Genomic DNA, 17,779 nt, shown 5'->3' with positions numbered 1-17,779 from the left:
CCCGAGAAACCCCACCAACAGAGGAGCCCAGTGGGCTAGAGTCCAGAGGGTCACAAAAGAGTTGGACATGACTTGGCAACTAAACAACAAGGGAATAGAGTGTTAGAAGGTGGCTGCTATTTCCCATGCAAGCTCAGGGACAACCATACTCGTAAGGTGACACTGAGCAGAGAATAAATTTGAATTACAATTTACAGTACACTCAGAATAAAAGCTGATCATGAATGGCAGGGACATAATGAAACGCTAATAGAAAATTCCAGAAAAATTTTAGCAAAGCGCCTGAGGAGTGACTGAGGATGCGTGTGGAGGGGAGGCAGGTAAGATAAGAAGGTGGCTTGGACACCCGAGGAATGCTAGTGGTGGCAGGCTGCTCACCAGAGCTTCCCCGTGACTGCACAAGGAATGGCACTTACCTGTCCTGGGTGCCTGGCACTGTCTGGGGCGGGGCAGTGGGGGGGGGCATGAAGACGGGCCATGGTCACAGGGCGGCAGCTCAGCCCCCTGAAACTGACGGGTGAACCTGAACAGAAGCCTGAAACACTGAGAAGATGAACCAGATTTGGACCAGGGATAGAAGAGAAGAAGTCAGCAAGAAAAGACCCTAAAATCCGGGCTGGAGTAGGAGGCAGGTTCTTTGAAATAAAGAATGCCCGCAAGTGCCTGAGATATGGTTTAAGCATCAGGGTGGGGTGGGTAGGAATTGTGCCATAGCATCTCAGGGGTCGCAAAGAGTTGGACATGACTTAGTGCCTGAACAAGAACAAAGCATCGTGCAAAGCTGTATTAATTCTTCTGGTTTTTGTTAAGCCGTAGGCTGGGCTGCTGTACCACCTAGCGGCTCAAAGTGAGACTGCAGCTTTAGGACAGCCGCCTCTCCGATGTTTCAGCTGGGTTTCTGTGGCCCCTTCCCAAAGGCTGTCTCTTGTCGTAATAAAGTGCCCTATGCCCCGGGGCTGGCTATGGGGTTCCCCTGCTGTGAACCCCGTGGGAGAGGCTGCAAGATAGCTGCAGAGGGGCAGGGCCTCCAGCCAGCCTGTTCTGTGACGGGTCCAGCCTGGCTGGGGCATGCAGAGTACCACTGTGGAGAGCACGCTGCCAAAATGATCGCCTCAGCCCGGAGCTCAGGCATCTCAGGTTCCTGTTTCTGCAGGCTGGATCACAAGGCAGCTTCCCTGGGTGGGGGGTGGGGGGGGGCGGGGATTGGGGTTCAGCATTTCCCCACTCTTGGCCGGGGCGCTGCGCCCTTCTTCATCTCCTGGCTGGATGGTGTCCTTTCATCCAGCACTGCTGCCTGTTGATGGTGCTAGCTCTGCTTCAAGTCTCCCCGTGTCCTTCCCTGCCCGACCCCATCGCCCTCCATCCCCTGCCTCAGATCCAGTCCCTTTGCAGGGCCACAGGCACTTCTTGATACAACCTCAGAGGAAGAGTGGATAGGGCTTCCCGGGAGGCGCAGTGATGAAGAATCCACCTGCCAGTGCAGGAGACACAGGTTTGATCCCTGGGTCAGGAAGATCCCCTGGAGGAGGCAATGGCAACCCACTCCAGTATTCTTGCTCGGGGAATCCCATGGACAGAGGAGCCTGGTGGGCTACAGTCCCTGCCCAGTCCCTCAGACGTCCAGCTATTTGTGACTCCATAGACTGTAGCCCAAGAATACTGGACTGGGTTGCCATTGCCTCCTCCAGGGGATCTTCCTGACCCAGGGATGGAACCCACGTCTTCTGCCTCTCCTGCCCAGCAGGTGGCTACGAGGTAGTAAAAGAGTCGGACACAACTTAGTGGCTAAACAACAAGAGTGGATAAACCCAGCTTGTGTCAGGAGCTGGGGTGGAGTCCAGATGTGGGAATACAGACCAGGAAATGCAGGACAAACATAGAGAGAAGGCAGCCGTGGCTTCTCTCCCCTCCTCCCTCACTGCCACCCGCCCCAACTCCAAGAGGCTGACAAGCAGAAAGCCTTGGTAATGCGTACCTTTTCAGGGCACAATTTGGGAAACAGAGAAGTTTTCAGCTTTTCCCCTTTAATCTTCAGTTGTGCTTAAAAACTGAATTTTTCTTCAAAGTTGTTTTTAGAAACATTTGAGAAAACACCTAATTAACATGCCCCGCAACCTCTTTGAACAAATTCTGTTGAGTAATCTGTTTTGAATGAATATTTTGGGTGTGAAATTTTAAGTGTTATAAAAGAATGTGTATAATTTGAAGAAAAATTATAAAGTGAACATCCAGGGATCTACCTCTCATAAACAGAACATCACTGGTACCTTCAGTTCAGTTCAGTTCAGTTGCTCAGTCGTGTCCGACTCTTTGCGACCCCATGAATTGCAGCATGCCAGGCCTCCCTGTCCATCACCAACTCCTGGAGTTCACTCAGACTCACGTCCATCGAGTCAGTGATGCCATCCAGACATCTCATCCTCTCTCGTCCCCTTCTCCTCCTGCCCCCAATCCCTCCCAGCATCAGAGTCTTTTCCAATGAGTCAACTCTTCACATGAGGTGGCCAAAGTACTGGAGTTTCAGCTTTAGTATCATTTCTTCCAAAGAAATTCCAGGGCTGATCTCCTTCAGAATGGACCAGTTGGATCTCCTTGCAGTCCAAGGGACTCTCAAGAGTCTTCTCCAACACCACAGTTCAAAAGCATCAATTCTTCAGCGCTCAGTCTTCTTCACAGTCCAAGTCTCACATCCATACATGACCACTGGAAAAACCATAGCCTTGACTAGGCGAACTTTTGTTGGCAAAGGGATGTCTCTGCTTTTGAATATGCTATCTAGGTTGGTCATAACTTTCCTTCCAAGGAGTAAGTGTCTTTTAATTTCATGGCTGCAGTCACCATCTGCAGTGATTTTGGAGCCCCCAAAAATAAAGTCTGACACTGTTTCCACTGTTTCCCCATCTGCTTCCCATGAAGTGATGGGACCGGATATCATGACCTTCATTTTCTGAGTGTTGAGCTTTTAGCCAACTTTTTCACTGCCCTCTTTCACTTTCATCAAGAGGCTTTTTAGTTCCTCTTCACTTTCTGCCATAAGGGTGGTGTCATCTGCATATCTGAGGTTACTGATATTTCTCCTGGCAATCTTGATTCCAGCTTGTGTTTCTTCTCGTCCAGTGTTTCTCATAATGTACTCTGCATATAAGTTAAATAAACAGGGTGGCAATATACAGCCTTGATATACTCCTTTTCCTATTTGCAACCAGTCTGTTGTTTCATGTCCAGTTCTAACTGTTGCTTCCTGACCTGCATACAAATTTCTCAAGAGGCAGATCTGGTGGTCTGGTATTCCCATCTCTCTCAGAATTTTCCATAGTTTATTGTGATCCACACAGTCAAAGGCTTTGGCAGTCAATAAAGCAGAAATAGATGTTTTTCTGGAACTCTCTTGCTTTTTCCATGATCCAGCGGATGTTGGCAATTTGATATCTGGTTCCGCTGCCATACTTGATTATTAAGTGGTTGTATGGGACTTCCCTGGTAGTCCAGCGGTTAAGAATCTGCCTGCTAATGTAGTGAACACGGGTTCAGTCCCTGGTCTGGAAGATTGCACACGTGAAGCAACTAAGCCCTTGCACAACTACTGAGTCCAAGAGCCCGAGAACCATGCTCAACGAGAGAAGCCGCCGCAGTGAGCTCATGCACTTCAACAAGAGAGTAGCCTCTACTCACCACAAACAGAGAAAGCCTGCATGCAGCGACGAAGACCCAGCACAGCCGAAAATACAATAAAATTTTTAATGAATGTATGGTATATATACATATATGTGTGCACGCATGCTCAGTTGCCATGTCAGACTCTTTGTGACAGGCTCCTCTGTTCATGGGATTTCCCACGCAAAAATACCAGAGTGGGTTGCCATTTCCTCCTCCAGGGGATCTTCCCAACCCACGGATTGAACGTGCATGTCCTGCATCTCCTGCACTGGCTGGTGGGTTCCTTACCACTGAGCCACCGGGGAAGCCCATACATGTATGTGTAGATGTATATATTACAACATAATTCAATCATCAGAGGATTATTCCACAAGTCCCTTGTATGCCAAAATGTACAGATGCTGACACCCCTTCTATAAAGTAGTGTAGCCTAATATTTGCACTTAACCTACGCACATCTTCCTGTATACTTTAAATCAACTCTAGATCACTTGTAAGACCTAATACAATGTAAATACAAAGCAAATTGCTGTAAACACAATGTAAATGCTATGTAAACTGTTGTAGACATGCAGCAAATTTAAATTTTGCTTTTTGGAAATTTTGGGGCTTTTAAAAAGGTATTTTCAATCTACAGTTGGTTGGAATCCAGGGGCACGTAACCCACAGATATAGAGGGTCAACTGAACATAGTTTTGCCTGTTTTTGAACCTTATGTAGATGGACTCACTCTTTTATATTCTTCTGTGACTTGCTTCTTTTGCTGTTTTTTGCAGCGTGTCTATGTTGAAGCATGTATCTGTCATCCTTCTTTACCACTGTGGACTATTCCACTGGATGAACATACCATAACTTACACTATTGATAAACACTTGTACACATCTCCTGGTCTTCATAAGCAAGATTTTCTCTAAAGCTTCCATATAAGGGTAGACGTGTCACAGGGCACACACACGTCCACCTTAACTAAGTAATCATCCTTTTCCAAAGCAGTTGTCCTCATTTCACAGATGAGGTTGCCCTGCAAACAGACCAGGATGTTCCTGGAAGGAAGTTTACTGGGAGGGGGTGCTCTCAGGAACACCTGTGAGGGATGAAGGAAGTGAGATTTAGATCTGCCATCTTACTTTGTGCTTTTCACTTTTTGCCCCAGTTGTTTTTCTATTTTTTCTTGGCTTCTAATCTTTTTTCTCCACTAGTTTTAAATATATATAAATTGTATATTCTTTTACTGGCAATCCTAGAAATTTATTTTAGCTTGCTTATTGAATAATCCAGAAAAGTAGACAAGTATGTGTATAGGTTTACCTGGGAAATCTAATATGTATATTGTTTTTACTTAAGAATTGTTAGGTTTTTTGAAACTGAGTGGTTCATTCATCATTTCTAGGAAATTCCCAACAATCATCTTTTCAGCTATTGATCCTGTTCATGCCCTATTCTCCTTTTATTAGTTGTCCTTTCCCTCCTGGTCACTTAAACTTTAATATATCACATCTTTGTCTTTCTACATTGCATTCTGGACATTTTTTTTCAATATTCTAAGCCATGACTAATCTGCTATTAAACTCTTTTGAGTTTTTTGGCTCCATTATTTTTTTAATTTTAGAAGTTTTTACTTGTTTTTTAAAACTATTTCCTTGCTTTCTGCTGTTTTTAATTCAATTTACTGATATATAACTTTTATCACACAAAATTCATCCTTTTAAATATAAAATTCAGTCATCTTTATTCAGAGTTGTACAACCACTTGTTATGGTTTTTCAGTTGCTAAGACATGTCGGACTTTCAGTCGCTAAGTCTCAAAAGTCCAACCCTTTGCAACCCCATGGACTGCAGCACACCAGGCTTCCCTGTCCTTCACTATCTCCCGCAGTTTTCGTGAACTCATGTCCATTGAGTTGGTAATGCTATCCAACCATCTCATCCTCCACTGTCCCCTTCTCTTCCTACCTTCAATCTTTCCCAGCATCACAGTCTTTTCAAATGAGTCGGCTCTTCACATCAGGAGTCCAAAGTATTGGACCTTCAGCTTCAACATCAGTCCTTCCAATGAATATTGATGGTTGATTTCTTCAACCACTGCTGCTGCTGCTAAGTCACTTCAGTCGTGTCCAATTCTGTGCAACACCATAGATGGCAGCCCACCAGGCTCCCCCGTCCCTGGGATTCTCCAGGCAAGAACACTGGAGTGGGTCACCATTTCCTTCTCCAATGCATTTAAGTGAAAAGTGAAAGTGAAGTCACTCAGTCATGTCTGACTCTTCGCGACCCCATGGACTGCAGCCTACCAGGCTCCTCTGCCCGTGGGATTTTCCAGGCAAGTACTGGAGTGGGTTGCCATTGCCTTCTCAATCTATATAATTCCAGAACATTTCCATCACCCAAAGGAAACCCACTAACAGTCATTCTACGTTCCCTTCTTTCTCCAGACCCTGGAAACAATTAAGTGTCACTTTGGATTTGCTTATTCTGGACATTATACATAAATTGCATCACATAACATGTGACCACTTGTGTCTGCCTTCTTATACTTAGCATAGCATTTTTAAGGTTCATCCATGTTGTAATGTATATCACTACTTCATTCCTTTTAATGACTGAACATTTTATGGATAAACATTTTGTTTATCTATTCATCAACTGACAGTTGTTTCTACTTTGGGACTGTTATGAATAGTTCTATAAATATTCATGCACAAGTTTTTGTAGAAATCTGTGTTTTTATTTCCCTTGAGAATCTCCTTAGGAATAGAATTGTTGAATTATATAACTTTGACTTTTTGAGAAACTGCTCACATGAGAGTTAGCCTATCAAGTCTCATGAAAGATTTTTAACTTGAGTCACTGCCAAAGTTCTAGAGAAGTTTTCTTCCAAGCCCCAGAGTGGGAAAGCTGTTCCCCCAACCCCAACTTCACTTTGATACTGTGGGTGTAGTCATCTGAGGTCTTCACTCTGGTCATGCCCAAAAGTTTGGTGTGATGGTTAAGGAAAAATGCTTCAGTTTGGCTAGGCCACAGGGCCAGATACTTGGTCACACATGTCTGGAGTGCAGATATATTTACCTGAAAAGGAATTCTTTTTAATGGGATGAACATTCCAATCAGTAGATTCTGAGTAAAGCAGATGACACTCCATTGTGTGGGTGGGCCTCATCCAGCCAGTTGAAGATCTTACGAGAAAACAGACTGAAGTCCCCTCCCCCTAAAAGAGGGAATTCTTCCAGCAGGCTGCCTCTGGACTAGAGCTACAACATCAACTCTTCCCTGGGTCTCCAGCCTGCTGCTGCCCACTTAGATTTTGGACTTACCAGCCTTCACAATCATGTGAATTAATGCTTTAAAATAAATCTTTCTCAATAGAAGATAAATAGGTATAAATAGATATGGATATAAATAGACACGTTATCAATAGATATCAATAGATAATATCAGTTCAGTTGCTCAGTCGTGTCCAACTCTGCGATCCCATGAATCGCAGTACGTCAGGCCTCCCTGTCCATCACCAACTCCCAGAGTTCATCCAAAACTTATGTCCATCAAGTCAGTGATGCCATCCAGCCATCTCATCCTCTGATGTCCCCTTTTCCTCCTGCCCCCAATCCCTCCCAGCATCAGAGTCTTTTCCAATGAGTCAACACTTTGCATCAGGTGGCCAAAGTATTGGAGTTTCAGCTTCAGCATCAGTCCTTCCAATGAACACCCAGGACTGATTTCCTTTAGGATGGACTGGTTTGATCTCCTTGCAGTCCAAGGGACTCTCAAGAGTCTTCTCCAACACCACAGTTCAACAGCATCAATTCTTCAGCACTCAGCTTTCTTCACAGTCCAACTCTCACATCCATACATGACCACAGGAAAAACCATAGCCTTGACTAGACGGACCTTTGTTGGCAAAGTAATGTCTCTGCTTTTGAATATGTTATCTAGGTTGGTCATAACTTTCCTTCCAAGGAGTAAGCGTCTTTTAATTTCATGGCTGCAGTCACCATCTGCAGTCATTTTGGAGCCTGAAAAAATAATGTCTGACACTGTTTCTATTTCCCATGTCTGACACCCATCTATTTCCCATGAAGTGATGGGACCAGATGCCATGATCTTTGTTTTCTGAATGTTGAACTTTAAGCCAACTTTTTCATTCTCCTCTTTCACCTTCATCAAGAGGCTCTTTAGTTCTTCTTCACTTTCTGCCATAAGGGTGGTGTCATCTGCATATCTGAGGTTATTGATATTTCTCCCGGCAATCTTGATTCCAGCTTATGCTTCATCCAGCCCAGCGTTTCTCATGATATACTCTGCATAGAAGTTAAATAAGCAGGGTGACAATATACAGCCTTGACGTACTCCTTTTCCTATTTGGAACCAGTCTGTTGTTCCATGTCCAGTTCTAACTGTTGCTTCCTGACCTGCATATAGGTTTCTCAAGAGGCAGGTCAGGTGGTCTGGTATTCCCATCTCTTTCAGAATTTTCCAAAGTTTCTTGTGATCCACACAGTCAAAGGCTTTGGTATAGTCAATAAAGCAGAAAGATGTTTTTCTGGAACTAGACAGATGTAAACCCACCCCATGGACAGAGGAGCCTGGTGAGCTACAGTCTATGAGGTCACAAAGGAGTCAGAGACAATTTAGCAACATGTATTCTTACAGGTGGTTTCATCATGCTTTTGTATTTTGGTTTTTAATTATGGTGAAACAATGTAGTGTGACGAGCAGAACTCAGGCTCTGGAGCCTGGGAGATCAGGGCATCACAACTATCCCTGCTGTAAAAAATTTCAACCTGAGCCTGAGTTTTCTCACAGGAAAAATAGGAATCATAACAAGATTGATGTCTGGATTCAATGACATGGAATGCTTGCCATAATGGTAAACAGGATTATGTGAATAAGTGTTGCTTTTGGGTGGCTTTCGTTTTCTTATTTTTTTTAAATGCTGCTAACCCTGTTTCTTTAGAGTTCAATTTCCTTCTTAGAAAAATAGTATCCAGTAGTTTTTCTTCTCAACAGAGGTAAACATAAACTCTTTCAGTCAACTGGAAATTACCTTAATTTTTATGATCACTCTTGAAAAATAGCTTAGAAAAATATGAATTTCTAGATTTGATGGTTAACCAGCACTTGAAGCTATTCTCTTTCAATGCACTGTTGAGCAGACTGCTAATCGAACTGTTGTGCCTTCTCAAAAAGTCAGGAAGACACAATTTGTCATTCCTTTATCCGTATAAAATGCCTCATTAAAATCGATACTATATCTCTGGTATTCCATCATGCCCGCAGGGTAGTTCTGTTGAAAAAGGAAATGTAAACTGAATCTGCTCTTGGCAGAGCCAGGCTGGCTTTCCCTTCTTTCGTCTCTACGTGCTCTTAATAATTAGGATCTGTTCCCTGTTCAAGAGCAATAAACTCACCAAGTCTGTAATTTCTAGACTCTCCTTCCCATCTCTGCACAATCCTAGAGAAGCAAAGAGCTGTTAGAGAATCATTCAGATTTTCTAAACACATCAAGTAACTCATCTGCTTTAAGTCAGTTTGCATCTCAAACTCCTATAGGGCCCCAGCAGACAACACAAGTGAGTAAAGTGAAGCATGTCAGGCCACTGGCCAAGAAAAACACAAGGCTGGACTACAGGAGCAACCATTATGCAGCTCCTGTCAAACTGCTGCCACACGGGAGTCCAGTCAAGTGCGTGCGTGCATGCAAAGCTGCTTCAGTTGACTGTTCCAGCTCTGTGCGAGCCAATGGACTGCAACCCACCAGATTCCTCTGTCCATGCGGTTCTCCAGGCAGGAATACTGGAGCAGGTTGCCAAGCTCTCCTCCAGGGGACCTTCCTGACCCAGGGATCAAACCAGTGTTTCTCATGTCTTGTGCATTGGCAGGCGGGTTTCTTTACCACTAGCACCACCTGGGAAGCCCCCAATCAGTACTCCATGGCATCCAATGCTTCAAGAGATGCTGAAATACAAAACCTATTTAAATGTGAAATCTCCTTATTTTTAAGTGTTGGCAATTATTTTAAAAATCAGATCTCACGTTGGACCAAGGAGTCCGGTTTTAATCCCTTGCTCTAAACTAAAAAATCGAAGTGTCTGTTTAAAAGATAACATGGGGTGCAGGATGGGGAAAGGCAGGGAGGGAAAGACTAAAATGTCAAATTTGAAGCTTCAATCCTCTTGCGATGTCTCTTTTCATCTCTTTCCAATCTAAAATATTACCCTTCTTGCTCCAGAGCACAAAAGTAAAATGAAGGTGAGGTGATTACAAAACTACTAAGGACAGAGAAAAAAACCATCACCACTCCACTCCCAAGGGGCAGCCTTCCTGAACTCTTGTTTCTGTTGTAAATGCTGCTGCTAAAGGCTCTGAGGTTTTTACTCCTACCCTCTTTGCAAAAAAGCACCAAGAGTATATTCATCCTGGGGTATGTGGCTCTTCCATCTTTCATACTTTAAATGTGAGGTACTTCTTCAAGGCTTGTCTCTCATCCTCCCTCCTTATCCCAGCTGAAACACAGATCTCAAATAAGAGGAAAAAATGCAACCACCACTGCCTCCCAAAATGCAACTTCCTAAACTCTTTACTGTTTCTGCTGTAAATAAATGCTGCTGCAAAGGTATTCAAATGTCATTTGTCACAAGGTCCCATTCCTTTTGAAATGTTTTTCCTCTTTGGAATTACAGTCAAAAGAATCTTATGGCTTGAGAGCATTTTGTTTTCTTGGTTCCTGAGATGTACTCATACCCAAGCCATTATATGTGATCATTATTTCCAAACATTTTGAAACATTCATGAAAAGCTAGAAGATCACTAATTCCAAGGCTGAAGACACTTAAAGTCAAATTCCATTAGTAATAAATAATCAAGCACCTAGCTTTGAAGTACCTGATACTATACAGCATGACAAAGGTCTGATCTCTATATCCTATGGAAGAAGTGCTCGGTCCAGACTGGAGAATTCCCTAACACACTTATATTCAAGGCAATCACAATATTCTACTTTGCACTAAAATCCAAAAGGCAAACAGCCTGTCAAGTCATCCTGTCAGCATTCAGAGGCACTCAAATAAAAACTTAGGATTCAGTGTCCAATTACAAATACTCTAGCTTCCGTTCTTCTTTAAAATAATGTTAGAAACGTAGAGGTTGTTTGATGTGCCTTCTATGCTTTTGTTTTAGTCCAGTATTGAGTGTGTTAACAAGATACTACAGATTGAAAACCAAAGTCAGGCATCTCTTAAGTTTATTGGGAAATTCTTAATTGGGAGAGAAAGATCACAGACTTAAACAATTGGAAAAAAATAAAAGAACAATTGATCGCAAATTATTACAAAAGTAATTTCTGAAATGTTTATTTTTGAGCCACTGCAAAAACAAAATTTTAGTGCATCCTGAAGTTCATATTTTGGTAAATGAACATATTAAATTACTGAAAAAGCAAAAGAAAAAAGTTACTGTTATACAAGATCTTAACGGAATAATTCAGCACAGTCAAATAAACAGCTATAATTATTCAAAGCTGCTTTTGCTCTATAGCTGGTATATTAAACAAGAATGTGAATTATTACTATTAACACTGCACAAGTAACAAAAGGTAGCAAATCCAGCAATATTAAAACCTGATATTAAATAGTGTTCAAACATTACAACAAAAAACAAGACAATGAACTTCTAGACCTATGATTCTACCCCTGTGAAAGGAATGTACATGGATGGTAGAAAAAAAATAAATATATAAAGTGACAAGTGTGACCAACACTGCGTCTGCTCTCCAGAGCAGGAATACGGTGAGTTAGTCAATGTATGCAGGGCCTCAAACGAGAGTGAGGAAAAAAGCATTTCGCTTGAGCACAGCTTCGTAATTCCCAGGGAAGCTCTACTTCTCTTGTGCTGGTGACGGGTGGACAGAGCTTGAAATGGAAAGAATTTTCCCTACACCCTGAATATGGATGCATTATTATTTTTCTTAATTCTGTGGAAAGTTTCTCTTGAAGAAATAAAATTTAAAGCAACAGACTGATGGGAAATTGATCATTTTAATTGTGAGAGAGGAATATTTACTAATCTGAGTCTAGACCCTGGTGATGAGTCAAGGTTAAACACTGCATCTGGGGAATGTGCGTGATATCAAAACCACGTGGGTAAACCATCTTTTACTTTATACCTGGTGCATTTAATAACTAACTTCTCCTACCAGCAAAATAAAACCTTTATTTAAGCAAAATGGAAGTATTATGAGTTGAATTAATTCCTATCAAATATCTAAAAGGGTAAATGGAATGGTTGTCAAACTATGAAGATGTTATCACATATATTCACTGAGTAAATGTTCTCAAAGATTTTAAAACTCCATTAAACCATTAAACTGTGTTAAACCATCCCAGAGATACTGTAATGTTCTTCTGTGATTTATAAATGAATCATTCCTTTTGTGAAAATCAGGAAATAAATCAAAATCAAAATGAGTTAATACCCCAAATATAAATGGAATTTTAAACTTGGCTTGGAAAAAGTTCCATCTGAAACAATGTTCTAAAAACCCCATCCAAGGCTTCCTTCACTTTTTTTTCACAGTTCTCCAATGGTTCTGAAACTGATAAAACAGAAAATTCAACCCAAAGCACATCACAACTTTAACAGTTCTGTAAGACATGATATTCATAAGGGCCAAAGTATGCAGAATGGCAATATTACAGTATCATAATAAAATTACATCAAATAGATTTTTAACAAAATAAGAGTCGTCCTCGACAAACAGATCTGTTCTGAAGGCTAAGCAACCAAATAGATCTACATCTTTGGAAAAATCACAAAGTGCCTTTAAACAAAGTAAGTTTAGACTGTTCTTGATTAAAAGATACTGTTCTAAACTCCAATGTTCTCTCTCTATATAAGGAAGCTTAACTCCCGCTTCTTTTCACGTTTGCCAACGTTTAACGTTTTTCTCTACATCCCTGCACTGAACCGCTATGTGTGGAGCTCCACTGTCATCAGTACTATACACACCAGGGTCCAAGGACTGGTCTGTTGGGCCACAGTGGCTGAACAGGGAACTCGGAATCCAGCACAGCTCCAGAAAACGAACAAAAACAAAGACAGGAGGAAAACCTTACCATACAGGAAATCAACGTTTTCAAGTAGAGAGTTTTACAGAACTAACATATTGTCACTTTAGCTTAAAAGAAATTCAGAACTCAGTTTTGCTGTTAATAACACCCGTACATACACTGAAAATACCAAACACAATTTGATAGCTATACACTTGTAAAAATTCAACCTAAGCTTAATAATCAATTAATCTATGTTATAACAACCTGCTTCCTAACAATTAAGAACCTAGTCCAGTGCTGCTGCAGATCAAATTCTAAGAAGCTAAAGACAGAATCAATTCTGCTTACATACATTTCCTACATTTCTCCAACCTTAAAAAATGCCCGAAGAAACTTTAGCAAAATTTATTTTTAAGGCCTGCTCTATTTCTTCATCTTAAATTGAGAAAAATAGAAGCTTCTGTAAGTGTAACCTCAAAACATTTAAATAGATTTTGGCATTTTTCTTAAGAAGCAATGATTTCCTGCCATAACTGTAATTCAAATCAATGCAAGTGCCCTGTTCCTTGTCCCCTGCAGGTGCTACTGTCCTCGATACTTTGTGCAGCTTCCAGAAGAGTCAGTTCTCAGGAAAAAAAGAAAAAGTGAGAGCAAAACCAAAAGCCTTCAACAAAAATGATTTCCTCTCAATTAAAAATCTGCTAATGGAAGAATCAAAAATTCACATGCACATACCCTCATACAAAACACAATCCTGGTCCTCTATTCAAGTCAACTCGCAGTTACTAAAGACGAGTGGAACAAAATGCAGAGCCCAGAAAGACTGTATCAGAGGGCTTTACAAAACAGTACAGATACATTTTACTGGGGAAGGGGTTGGTGGGAAGGTCCCGTTTTTCCTAGAAAAAGCTTATCCCTGCTAAAGTGGAGTTTTAATTTAAAAATCCTTGCTAAAGGTTTTCAAAATCCCAACAGAGAAAACAATTATTGGGCTTCTCTAAATGCATTTCCAAATGAACATTAAGTTTTAAAATTTCAATATGTTTTGCACCTTTATTTTCATTTAAAGAATAAGGTGGGGACTCAAAATAGTCAAAAAAGAAAAATTCTTACTGCACAATCTTTATAGACATTTTATTTTAAAGCACCTTTTTAATGTTAACAGCGGGTTTGTAACCAGAAAAGAGTAAAATAAAAGAGGGTACCCACCACTAGCAAGGTTTAAGTTCTCCTTTACATACACACAAATACACACACACACACACACACACTCACTCACTCACTTTCATGCCAGAACAACTGGAAACATTAGCAAATAAGATCATTTAATGAAAGGCTGGGGAAACTATCATTTATAGTATTTATAGAAACCTAAACTACAGTTTATAAGAAATTAAATAACTTGGGGGATTCAAAAAAATACCAATAGCTGAACCATGAAAATAAAACTGACCCTTAAAAATAGAAAAAGATGTCAGAAAAATAAATTAGCCTCAATGCTGTTTTTTTTGATGTCAGATTTGTTATTAACAGGAAACCATTTGCTTGTAAAGGAGCAAAATTATAACTCTTTATCCCTGGAACCCACCTTCAGCCACCTCAGTGCAATTTCTAGCAGCACTATTTGGATGCGAAAAGAACGCCGTCATCAGTCAATGTTCCTGAAAGCCTCACAGTCAGACCTTCCTTCAAATACATGTTCTTAGGGTCTTACTTAACACACTGCACATGTGTACAGAAGAATAAATGAAGATAATATCTGACAGATTACGAAAGTATGAACTATATACACCATATGATGACACAACACACTTAATAGCTATTTACTTTCCTCCCAATTCACTTTAAATGTTAATATTCACTACTCAAATTTTACCCTATGTGTCTTTTCTTCCTCTCCCAAAACAAATAATAAAATTTACTGGTTTGGAGTTTGTTCTATGCATTTTCCAAGAGCCAATCAAACAGGGACTTGCATCTCTCCTCACTGGATGTCTTCTCCACCACCTCATAGTATTTAAGCACAGCCTGCAGGAGGTCTCCCACCTTCCACCCTTTTTCCTGTAGCCGTTTTGTAAGCTAGTAAAAAAGGAAGATAAGCCAAACATTAACCAAAAGCAATTTTTTAACAATAAAGTTTTCATTTTTATTTATAACACTGGATCAAACTGCTGTTTGCAGCAAAATACTGTTTCCCAGTTATAACAAGGTATTCTCCCCTAAACCACCACTCTTTACACAAATTAAACATTTTTCCTTCCTGGGTTTTATAAATACTCTCCTCCACAGAGTGACACTTTGGGATTGCGGGAGCCAGAACCCCACAAACCTCACCCAGCACAGTGTCTGTGTGGGCGTGGAGAGGCTCCATCTCTACAGGAAACTCTGAACTGAACTAAATACATCTGCCACACCCTCAACTGGGAACATAAAATAATAAAGACAATGTCAAGCTTAATAAAAGGATGTGGATCTTCCTTCCACAACGTACAGTGTGGCTTTCTCCCCTGGAATACGCACTCCAGGCTCAAAAGAAACACGTAAGAAATGTTCATGTTTCAGAAAAAAAGTAAATAAAAATTAAATACTATGGCAGTCATTTTGTAGTATGAACAAATATCATTATGTTGTTCACCTGAAACTAATATGGTGTTATATATCAATTATACCTCATTTTTTTAAGTATAAAAATACAGGTTTAAACTATCATCACCAATCTAAATATGTCTTCAACTCAGATTTTTTTCCTATTTAGTTCTATAAAAACGAATTGTTTGTAATATAAATATGCTTAACCTTTCAAAAATAGTTTTACTGTGATATAATTCACATACCACACAATTCACCCATTTAAAATAGACCAGCCAATGGTTTTTAGTGTATTCACAGAGTTGAATGCAACATCACCACAAACATTAGGATATCTTTATACCAAAAAAAGTCCTACCTGTTAATAATCACTGCCCATTCCGCCCAACCCCGTCAACTCAAGGCAATCACTAATCTACTTTCAGTTTATAGATTTGCCTATTTTGGCCATTTCATTTTAATGGAATCACAAAATATATGGCCTTCTGTGACGTGGCTCCTTTCACTTAGCATAATGACTTCAAGGGTCCTCCACCTCCAGGGTGTAGCATGTCTCTACTTCATTCCTTTTTACTGACAATATTCCACTGCATGGACAGACCACATTTTATTCATCAGTTAATGGACATTTACGATGTTTCCACTTTTGGTCTATTACAAATAACACCACCTTGGACATATGTTTTCATTCCTCTTGGGTACAGACCTAGGTGGAGAATTTCTGGGTTATATAATAATGCTGTGTTTGACTTTTTGAGGAACTGCAAGAATGTTTTCTTAGGTTATGTGGGGATGCGGTTCCCTTACCTCAGCACCATTACACTCAGCTCTGCCTAAGGCCTTCCTTAGTCCTCAATTTATCTAAGACTAAACGACTTGAAAATGCTTGCTTCCATATAGTCAGTTCTAATACTTTCCCTACCCATTTTTTCCCCTTGACAATTCATTTCCTGAACTTATTTTCTGTCTTATTTTCTCCCTCTGCCTCTGAACAGAAATCTATGCTGGAAAAATTCAAGAAGTCTAAATAAAAACAACAAAATACAAAAAACAATTTTTTAATATATCTTTTTCACATACTTCTTTCAATAATATTTTTGAAAATTCTGAACTGGAAATCAAGAGTAACTTGACAATTCCTTTTTTTGTTACTATTAATCATTTTATATTGGTTATTCTTTGAACTATTCTACATTATATAATAAGATTAAATTAAAGTTCTGATAAAGAAAAGTCCTGGACAAAAACCTTAAGGCTGCAAACGAAAAATTTTGGCTAATAATGTAACTGGTACACAGTAAATTATCAATAAAAATATTCTCTTAATGCACCTAATCTGAATGTTTTATTATTAGAACCCTACTAAATGCTCAAAGTGAACTATTATCCCTTATTAAATGTTTATAAACTTTTATGGGCTTTTGCTTATGCTAGCTTCTCATACTAATGACACTGGATTAACAGAAGAGACATACTCATTACTAGGCATAATTATGCATCAATTAAGTACAAAGAATAACTCAATCTTTTCATATGAGCACATGAAATGCTTATTAAAGACACCCAGCTTTGAGAATTTAGGATGTGCCAGGCACTGGATTAAGCACCTTTTAACAGTGCTATATTTAATCCTCACAAACCTCTGCCAGGTAAATTCTATGCTCATTTCCACAGTCCAGATAAAAAGACTGCGACTAGTGAACCGCCCAAGGTCACACTGCGACTACGGCAGAGCTGGTATCTGAGCCCAAGCACTGGACTCTAATGCCTGGGCATCTGCCCATTTGCTATCAGTGGGCATCTTATCAGATCAACTGTGTGACACAGAGCAGCATACACTGTGCCCTCACACCCACCCTACAAGGTAGGTACTTACTTGCATAAACTCCTTCTTTGTAGAGTCATGAAAATAAAGTTCTGCAACTTCTGCCTCAGAAGCAACGAGCCACTGAAGAATAATCCTTAGCTGGGGGTCTACTGTGCATGGCTCCATGTCAATATTTGTAATTAGCAGAGTCTTTCCATCTTGCTCCAAACCTAAAATTTAAATTTTTAAGCAATATGTAGTGAAATCCATCAATTCAACTGTCAGTTCTCTGGTTTCTAAGGATATATAAACATTTTCCATTTCTTAAGATTCCAAGGAATTTTCCAAAAAATAATCTTTTCGTAACTGCACCGTAACACCAACTAAAGCATTACTTCGAAAGGGCAAAATAATGCTAAAATAAAGAAACAGTTTGATCATCTGTGACAGCACAATGCAAAACTCTATTCTGAGGCACTGAATTCAACTGGCAATTCACAAATGCCATAATTTATGTCAAAATATAATCCACAAGTATAGCAAATAAAACTAAAATGCTACAATTACAATCAAAACACAAATATATTAAATGGACTTTCAGAAAGCTTTCTGAACTAAGAGAAACAGCAGCAGGAGTGAATACTCGGATCACACACATTACAGCCTAAGTGCTGTTCTAAGC

At 40.2% G+C, this 17,779-nt stretch overlaps 1 protein-coding gene across 4 annotated transcripts in view; it reads right to left on the bottom strand.

Annotated features, from left to right (window-relative positions):
• Positions 1 to 10,877: 10,877 nt before the first annotated feature.
• AKAP11 (A-kinase anchoring protein 11) overlaps positions 10,878 to 17,779 on the bottom strand; it is a 51,694-nt gene continuing 44,792 nt past the window's right edge. For all 4 annotated transcript variants that reach the window (XM_019971210.2, XM_019971213.2, XM_070800024.1 and 1 more), the window contains 2 exons: positions 17,167 to 17,327; positions 10,878 to 14,780 (listed from right to left, as the gene is read on the bottom strand). In XM_019971210.2, coding sequence (XP_019826769.2) covers positions 14,640 to 14,780; positions 17,167 to 17,327 — 302 coding nt within the window. In that variant the 3' untranslated portion in view covers positions 10,878 to 14,639. The remainder of the gene's footprint in view (positions 14,781 to 17,166; positions 17,328 to 17,779) is intronic.

This window comes from Bos indicus, chromosome 12 (assembly GCF_029378745.1).
Source record: "Bos indicus isolate NIAB-ARS_2022 breed Sahiwal x Tharparkar chromosome 12, NIAB-ARS_B.indTharparkar_mat_pri_1.0, whole genome shotgun sequence".
Classification (NCBI taxonomy): domain Eukaryota; kingdom Metazoa; phylum Chordata; class Mammalia; order Artiodactyla; family Bovidae; genus Bos; species Bos indicus.
Note: the sequence above shows the minus strand (reverse complement) of the source record. Positions and strands in the feature narration are given on the sequence as shown.